At 43.7% G+C, this 9,573-nt stretch overlaps 1 protein-coding gene across 3 annotated transcripts; it reads right to left on the bottom strand.

Moving 5' to 3' along the window:
- Positions 1-5,776: 5,776 nt before the first annotated feature.
- On the bottom strand, positions 5,777-8,773 carry cldn2 (claudin 2). 3 transcript variants are annotated; one of them, XM_046299489.1, is made up of 3 exons: positions 8,642-8,773; positions 8,396-8,496; positions 5,777-7,660 (listed from the first exon to the last, which is right to left on the bottom strand). In XM_046299489.1, exon 3 carries the CDS (start codon positions 7,656-7,658, stop codon positions 6,873-6,875), a length of 786 nt encoding a protein of 261 aa, XP_046155445.1. In that variant the 5' UTR covers positions 7,659-7,660; positions 8,396-8,496; positions 8,642-8,773; the 3' UTR covers positions 5,777-6,872. The 3 variants fall into 3 exon arrangements, with proteins under 3 accessions (XP_046155445.1, XP_046155446.1, XP_046155444.1); XM_046299490.1 differs by having other exon boundaries at positions 8,291-8,496; XM_046299488.1 differs by lacking the exons at positions 8,396-8,496; positions 8,642-8,773 and having other exon boundaries at positions 5,777-8,284.
- Positions 8,774-9,573: the final 800 nt, after the last annotated feature.

The raw sequence follows: 9,573 nt of genomic DNA on the forward strand, positions 1-9,573 counted from the left end.
GTAAATGTAATATACCCTTTGTTGGTAATGATAGAGGTCAAACGTTTTCTGTAAGTGTTCACAAGGTTTTCACACACTGTTGCTGGTATTTTGGCCCATTCTTCCATGCAGATCTCCTCTAGAGCAGTGATGTTTTGGGGCTGTTACTGGGCAACACGGACTTTCAACTCCCTCCAAAGATTTTCTATGGGGTTGAGATCTGGAGACTGGCTTGGCCACTCCAGGACCTTGAAATGCTTCTTACGAAGCCACTCCTTCGTTGCCCAGGCGGTGTGTTTGGGATCATTGTCATGCTGAAAGACCCAGCCACGTTTCATCTTCAATGCCCTTGCTGATGGAAGGAGGTTTTCACTCAAAATCTCACGATACATGGCCCCATTCATTCTTTCCTTTACACGGATCAGTCGTCCTGGTCCCTTTGCAGAAAAACAGCCCCAAAGCATGATGTTTCCCCCCCATGCTTCACAGTAGGTATGGTGTTCTTTGGATGCAACTCAGCATTCTTTGTCCTCCAAACACGATGAGTTGAGTTTTTACCAAAAAGTTATATTTTGGTTTCATCTGACTATATTACATTCTCCCAATCTTCTTCTGGATCATCCAAATGCTCTCTAGTAAACTTCAGACGGGCCTGGACATGTACTGGCTTAAGCAGGGGGACACGTCTGGAACTGCAGGATTTGAGTCCCTGCGGCGTAGTGTGTTACTGATGGTAGGCTTTGTTACTTTGGTCCCAGCTCTCTGCAGGTCATTCACTAGGTCCCCCCGTGTGGTTCTGGGATTTTTACTCACCGTTCTTGTGATCATTTTGACCCCACAGGGTGAGATCTTGCGTGGAGCCCCAGATCGAGGGAGATTATCAGTGGTCTTGTATGTCTTCCATTTCCTAATAATTGCTCACACAGTTGATTTCTTCAAACCAAGCTGCTTACCTATTACAGATTCAGTCTTCCCAGCCTGGTGCAGGTCTACAATTTTGTTTCTGGTGTCCTTTGACAGCTCTTTGGTCATGGCCATAGTGGAGTTTGGAATGTGACTGTTTGAGGTTGTGGACAGGTGTCTTTTATACTGATAACAAGTTCAAACAGGTGCCATTAATACAGGTAACGAGTGGAGGACAGAGGAGCCTCTTAAAGAAGAAGTTACAGGTCTGTGAGAGCCAGAAATCTTGCTTGTTTGTAGGTGACCAAATACTTATTTTCCACCATAATTTGCAAATAAATTCATAAAAATCCTACAATGTGATTTTCTGAATTTGTTTCTCATTTTGTCTGTCATAGTTGAAGTGTATCTATGATGAAAATTACAGGCCTCTCTCATCTGTTTAAGTGGGAGAACTTGCACAATTGGTGGCTGACTAAATACTTTTTTGCCCCACTGTATGTTAACATGGGCTACTTTTATTCTGGGATGCTTGATTGTTTTCATTGCTTTACTGGGAAGCTTAGCAGAAGTAGATATTCTCATGTTATTTATGTTAGTGCAGGGTGAGCTGCACACAGTGGACTTCCTACTAGGGCACACCGCCTCAATGCTAACAGTATAGTAAGACACATGATTACTGCGTACAATATTATTTCATTTAACCTTTATTTAACTAGGCAAGTCAGTTAAGAACAAATTCTGATTTACAATGACGGCCTACCCCAGTCAAACCCGGATGACGCTGGGCCAATTGTGCGCCACCCTATGGGACTCCCATTCATGGCCGGATGTGATACAGCCTGGATCCTACAAAAGCTGTAGGATCAGCAGAGGCATTCGGGGCAGTTAGAGGGACATAAAGTAGGTTACTTACATTGTGTTGATCAACGCCCCTGGGATAATGTACATTTGCTGAAGCATTTTGACAACTCAGCGTCACAATGGTAGAGCTTAAATGAGCTGGGCTTGGGTCATTGATAAGTCATTGTCTCAAAAAAGCCTTATAATGCTGTGTAAGGATCTAGGAACCCTTATTAATTTTACATGTCTGATATATCAACCTGGTCTCATAGACTAGACATAACATAGTAAATGTAAACCCAGGACACTCAAATGAGTGTGATGTGTTACGTTTGGTGTGGTAACATGACAGACAGATGGTTACTCAAAGCAAAAACGAAAGGAGGGTGGTTGGTCAGGGTGGGCGTATACCATGAACGACTATCAACCCAATTGTTGCAAGTTCGAATCTCATCACGGACAGTTTTAGCATATTAGCTAATTAGTCATTTTTCAACTACTTACTAATTTTACTTTATTTTTATATGTTAGCTAACCCTTCCCCTAACCTTAAAAAATCTCTGCAGATCACTAACTCGGGCGTCTACAATAGATTTGCACATACTGTTAAAGGTGTAGGGTTATTTTACAATCACAAGGGAACGAAAAGGTAAGCGTACATATGCATACTGTCAAATCTATTTTTAAATCTGTGTGTTGCACAGTGGAGCGTAGCATGTAATTCCTGTAACATGATGTGTAAGCCTATTGTTGTCAATAACAACTGACCCCTTTTTTGGGACATTCTTGTTGCTAAACCTGTGATTTCAGCAAAATAATTTAATGAACTCGTGAATTGGGTAGGCCTTATACTGGCGTGCTCTTATTTTGCGCATTCGCTTGCTTTACATGCCTTGTTGGCAACTGTAGCTGCAGCAACAACATATCAACACTGACAGAAAGTTTTGGAAGGTTTAGCCAACATTACAGAATTCCATTATAACTTCAGGGTTTTGAGGGGTAGGTAGGCATTATGTATTTAGAACGTAACATTGGCAGTCACCTTTCTCTCAACTGTTTTTATGACATAATTTTTTTCAAAAAACTTTTTCACAAGAAAGACCCCGATGTGTTCAAACGGGGATTTATAGAATAGTCGTCGTCTTGGCTGACGTCTCAGGCATTGTAACCGAGTAAAGTACTGTAGCAAGAACCCATGGTCGCAGACGTCAGTTCAACGTCTAGATTTGTTGTCAGCTAACGTGAATTCAATGTGAAAAAAATATGAAATGCCCTTACATTGATTACTTTTTGCAAATCCAGTCAGTTTTCCATGTTGGTTCAATGACATCACATAGATCATTTTGGTTGAAAGACATGGACACAACGTTGATTCAACCAGTTTTTGCCCAGTGGGAAGACTGAGTGAAAAGGGTCAATACCTTTGGGATATTTTTATCAGTATATTTCTGACATTTTATTACACGAAAGGAGTAGACTACTCCAGATAAGCATGTCCTTAATTTCATAATACAGAGCTAGAATATTCTCTGTAATCTGGATTTGAATTATCCTTGCTACCATATGGATCCAGGGAGATTTGGAGTGATATAGGTTCAAGACACGCGCCTGATGCATATTAGTAGAATATTCTAACTCCGGAAAGGTGGTGCTTGCCTACGGAGCTGTGAGGGGAACGGCACCTCAGTACCTCCAGGCTCTGATCAGGCCCTACACCCAAACAAGGGCACTGCGTTCATCCACCTCTGGCCTGCTCGCCTCCCTACCACTGAGGAAGTACAGCTCCCGCTCAGCCCAGTCAAAACTGTTCGCTGCTCTGGCCCCCCCAATGGTGGAACAAACTCCCTCACGACGCCAGGACAGCGGAGTCAATCACCACCTTCCGGAGACACCTGAAACCCCACCTCTTTAAGGAATACCTAGGATAGGATAAGTAATCCCTTTCACCCCCCCCCCCTTAAGATTTAGATGCACTATTGTAAAGTGACTGTTCCACTGGATGTCATAAGGTGAATGCACCAATTTGTAAGTCGCTCTGGATAAGAGCGTCTGCTAAATGACTTAAATGTAAATGTAATGTAAATGTTAACCCTTTAACCTAACTCATAAATGTAACCCTAACCCAGCTAACATTAGCCATGTTATGTCATATCTTATAGTGGTATAACCATAGAATTAGGAATTAGAATGCTTATTTAATAGTAATAATAATGAACTATATAGTCATTTAATATGATCTCTGGGGTATAAAATATTGAAACGTCCCAGAGAGCACTGGAGATAGTGAATGGGTACTGGTTGCTAGGGACATCTCTGGTGATTTGAGTTTGGCCCTGAGCGACGACTGAGCATCAACCGAAAAGGGAGGAGGAGGAGAAAAAGAGGATGTCGTGATCTCTGACCCCAGTACTATAGACTCTACAGCCTCAACAAGGGCTGAGTCGTCAATGAGAGACAGATAACTGATGTTGTCAAAGGAGGAGAGGCTTTGGTACTCCGCAGCTCAATGACTGAGGTTTGACATTTCTGGTCATTATGCAATTTGTTGTGTGAAGATCAATCAAAACAAATGTGCATTTATTTGTATTTTTGTCCTGGATGTTTGTGGTTTTAATGTGTGATCGCTTTGGCTGTGTTTGAAATGTGAGTTATATAAACCCAGCATGAGTTCTCTTTCACTATTGGTCAGGTTTCATTCTGAGTGGGTGTCATTCCTCTGGTGAGTCACTAGACGTCCCTGTACTTCACTGCTCATTGTGAGTGGGTGTCATTCCTCTGGTGAGTCACTAGATGTCCCTGTACCTCACTGCTCATTGTGAGTGAGTATCATTCCTCTGGTGAGTCACTAGATGTCCCTGTACCTCACTGCTCATTGTGAGTGGGTGTCATTCCTCTGGGTCCCTGTACCTCACTGCTCATTGTGAGTGGGTGTCATTCCTCTGGGTCCCTGTACCTCACTGCTCATTGTGAGTGGGTGTCATTCCTCTGGGTCCCTGTACCTCACTGCTCATTGTGAGTGGGTGTCATTCCTCTGGTGAGTCACTAGATGTCCCTGTACCTCACTGCTCATTGTGAGTGGGTGTCATTCCTCTGGTGAGTCACTAGACGTCCCTGTACCTCACTGCTCATTGTGAGTGGGTGTCATTCCTCTGGTGAGTCACTAGATGTCCCTGTACTTCACTGCTCATTGTGAGTGGTTTCGCCTTGTACTCACTTTCCTGTTCGCCACGATCTGCCTTTGGAACCTGTTTTTGGAACTGTAGAGGGCAGAGTAGCCACTTGAGAGAGTTGTAGAGGCGATCTTTCCATGATATTCTCCTCTCCTTTCCCACAGCGCAAGGAACCTTTTTCTTCTCATGTTGAAATGATAATGGTCAGATAAGGTACATATATGACTAGTAGTCTTGACTGGTAGGCCATTTTTAAAACTCAGTGAAAAGATAAGATGAAGTTCGTACACAAAATGATCAAGTGGGATGATGAACTACCAGTCCCATGGACACAGATTAAATGGAGCGGGAATAAACTGAAATACATACAGTATGTATGGAGAGAATGTGTGTTAGGTTTGTTTTTCCCACCAGCAGAAGTGTGTGTTAAGCCGTGCACAATACTGCTCAATCAAGGTTAAAGTCCAGGGGTGTCAGGTTACAGCCGTCTTTTTAGGGGTCATTAAACACCACACACAGTTGCATTGCTTTCCCACCAATACAAGGAAACAGCGGTCTTGTCTGTCTACTTGTGGACAACAGCCAAAGTGACCTGTTTTCAAATCATCTGTCAGATCACTTCAACCTCCCCAAGTACCTCACTCCTGTCACCAACACCGAAACTAACTACCTATTGATTAGAGGGGAGTTTGTCTTTGTTGCTTGTTTTGGGTTTATTTGCGCCCAACTTTCCTTCTTGTTTGTCTTTCATCATCGTTCATGGCTCATCCGTTTTGGAATGGGACATAAGTGTCCCTCTACAACAGAGATGCAGTAGATAACATTCAGGTGAATAAGCCGTCCTTGGGCTTCATCTGTAATAAACTGAAAATGACTGACGGTTCTAATGAAGATCAAAATACATTTTATTTAGTTAAATCACTTGCATTTTTCTTTACTATTCTGACTGCAAAATATCTTTGGAAAATAGAAGTTCTGTTTAGAAAGTGTTGCAATCATTTGTAAACTGGTCTTAATATGAAAAAACAACAATCAGTAGTGTTAAATCATATGAAACATTCTGCAAAACAGAAGAAAGCATTTCAACTTTCACATGAATGATTATCAATCAAAAGAAACATGTAGAGATTAGTTAACATAGTAATTGATAATGGACATTTGTCAATGATTATAATTCACAAAAGTCTAGGGGGGGTGGTGGGGGGGGTTCTACTAAGCTAACATATGGAATTGTTTTAAGATGGTCATACCATGGATCATTTAGTTATTTGATTTTGAATTCTAGGACCCATTTAGGTATAAAAACATATTTATTTTATATATTTTATTATGAAACATTGAATTTGGCTTTACTGCTATTAGCCCATAGAAATGCATTGAATAACAGATTCATACATGGAAAAACAGAAAAAAAAATATCAAAAGGACATTTGTTTTAAAGTGTCTGTCCTGCATCTGAGAGATATAAGACAGATCAGGAAATGATTATACATGCGTATATTTTTTTGCAATATTTAAGACATTTTCTGGGGCACTAAACCACCATTACATACTTCCATTAATTTTCTCAACTGGTACCGGGCTACCTTCAGACGAGGCTTGTGGGGGTCGTAGAGCAAAAAAATAGAGATGGAGCGAACACTTCAGAGTAATCACATCAAGACAGATGTTCCTGCAATAAATCCATTTTCAATAGTAAATCTATCAAAGGGTGTATAAAATGTACTCAGCTCGTTCAGTCACTACAGTACTGTATGCATGGTCAAGCACTACAAGTCTCTCTGATTTCCGTTGCGAGGAGCCAAAAGTCTTCCTGTACGGTAGTGTGGCACTAAAAGTCCCCTGATCAGTTAATTGTAAAAGATAACACAGTCAGTTACCGTAGCAAGTTGTTGGGTTGGTCATGCTCTGCACCACATACTGTATAGAAGAGACAGCGTGATGCGTGTGTGAATGTTAACACTGGCCTGAACACGATCAGACGTACCCAGTGACATCGTAACCCACCGCAGGGTTGCGGCGTGGGTCTTTCTTGGCCCCCTGGGCGGGGGTGCTGGACTGGGTAGTAGTGCTGGTGTGACTCCTTGCCAGGGTCGCTGCCTTGGTGGCAGCGTTCACCCCCATCTGTAGCGTTGGGTTCCTATAGGTCTGTGAGCTGGTCCTGGCCCTCCCAGTGCCTACACCCATGCCCGGAGCTGGGTAGGGGTACCCTCCGCCGTGCCTCCTCCCTCCACGGCGCCCCCCATCCGCCTTCTCACAGCAGGAGACACACAGCAGCCCCCCGCCCAGCATGGAGAGCAGGGCGGAGGCCAGCCCCACGTACAGACAGTCCCCCAGCTCGTACTTCAGGCTGCTGGGCAGGTTGGCTTGGTAGAAGGTCTGGACAACCTCGTGGGTGGTCCACGACACCGGGATCAGAGCCAGGAACCCCGCGGTGAGGAAGAGGCCTCCCCCAGTACCGGCCACTCGGCCTTTAGCCGCGGAGCCCTCCATGCAGATGGTACACTGCATGCCCACAGTGGAGATGACGACGGCCAGGACGGAAAAGACCACGGAGACCACCATCAGTGCCCGGGAGGCCTGGAGGTCTGAGGGTAAGGCCAGCATGGAGTTGTAGGTCTCACACTGGAAGGCTCCAGTGCTCTGGTAGACACACTCCATCCAGAGGCCCTTCATATTGGCCACGGCAGTGACGATGTTGGGCCCGATGTGGGCAGATGTCCGCCAGTAGGGAAGCACTGTGGACACCAGGGTACCCAGCATGCCTAGCAGACCCATGAAGAAGCCCATCAGTTCTAGAGCAGCTGACGCCATGGTGGACTGATGATGATAATGATATACCCTCTTGCTGCTATTTCAGTTAACTCCCGCTCTCTGTCCTTTTAACTCATACACTCTCACTGGTCCTCCTTCCCCACACTAACACTACACTCTCTTCTACTACAAACACGATTGCTATAACGGTACTGTTGCCCGTTACAATCCTCTAAGCTCGCGGCTCTCTCTTTGACTGTAACTTGCCATAGAACCAGTTTACAATCCTGTGATAACTGCTTACTCACACCCAGCCCCTCTCTCTCTCTGACACACTGGTTAGCAAAGACTGACCTGCCGACTGACTGGTAACTTGATTGAATCAATGTTCCTCACCATAACACTCGGTAGCCACTTTTCAAACCCTCCAGATGGATTGTTACTCTAGCTTGCTACGACTGTGATAATAATTCTGGCCACTTTGTCAGGAAAGAACAACACAACACCTGACGAATGATGTTCTCCCTCTCAATGATGTTCTCTCTCAAGTCTCAATCCTGACTTTTGTCTTTCCTCCACTCTCTACTGCTCAGTATATTGCGCTTCTCTCTTTGTGTTTGTGAACCCACCATCACACTAACCTATCAGGTCCTTCACCTCTCCATGTACACAGACACTGGCATCCCCATTGGCACAGTGGGTTAAACATTCATTCAGCCATCAGTCATCTCTTTCCCAAAACAGACCTTTGGTACACGGTTCAGGCTACAACAAGGCCAGCTGATGGACAGGCCAGGCTAAAGAGAGCAGCATCTCTCCTGTATCTTCGCCAAACACTTCTATGGAACTGAGGGTAAAGGAGGGAAATAAATATTAAGGAAGGGAGATCAAATTTAGCAATACTGAAAACTAAAACCCTAAAACAAATCCCATAGCTGTACTGTTACATTATTGATTGAAACAACATCACACACAGACACACACACACGTACCGTCACAAAACCCCTGCGTCTGGCTGGGAGATGGTAATGTTATTCCTCAAATGGAGACAGACAAGTGTGTGTTCATACTAGGCCTAAGTGTATATGAAACCTGACGCTCTGCTCCTAATCTGTATTCATCTGTGCTCACATGTCACCAACAGCATAATGGGATTAGCATGTAATCCAGCCACTCTTTCAGTGGAGGGAGGGAGAGGTACAAGGTCCAAATGCACCAGAAACACTACATGATTATTAAGAGCAGTCTATATGGGCATACTGTACCAACCACAGAATTAGAATGAATGGGCCTTCTGGCCATTCTACTGCCAATGTTTGTATATGGAGACTGCATGGATGTCTGCTCGATTTTATACACCTGTCAGCATCGGGTGTGGCTGAAATAGCCGAATCCACTAATTTTTGTATATATAGTGCATGTAACACAGAGTGTGATTTTTACACTAGGTCAGTGTTAAAGGATTTACACTAGGTCTACCATTCAAAAGTCTGCAGACAGTCATTTCAAAGCAAAGCATTTACTATACAACATTACAATAAGCAGGGCAGAAAAGGATTATAGTGCATGCTATCCATTCAACCATTCCAAAGCAGCTGTACTTTTCAATAATTGTTTAACTGTGAAAGGTTTTGTCTCAATGTTTTTTACATCCAAGAGAAGTGGCCCAATCAAAACTCATCCCCTAAACCCTGTCCTATGCACTTGTGGAGATCTGAGAGGAATTGACAGGTACGTCAACTGGTATAGCTTGACCTTGCCCCACTAGGTGGAATTTACACCATATTGTGTATACCAATCAAATTCTCTCAGATCTCCACAAAAGTGCATTGGGTTTAGGGGACGATTTTGGATTGCCTCAGTGAGGCTTCATTACAGCTGGCTGCCTTGAGTGGAATTGAAGGAAAAAAAATATATAACAAAT

This window comes from Oncorhynchus gorbuscha, linkage group LG14, assembly GCF_021184085.1.
Source record: "Oncorhynchus gorbuscha isolate QuinsamMale2020 ecotype Even-year linkage group LG14, OgorEven_v1.0, whole genome shotgun sequence".
Lineage (NCBI taxonomy): Eukaryota > Metazoa > Chordata > Actinopteri > Salmoniformes > Salmonidae > Oncorhynchus > Oncorhynchus gorbuscha.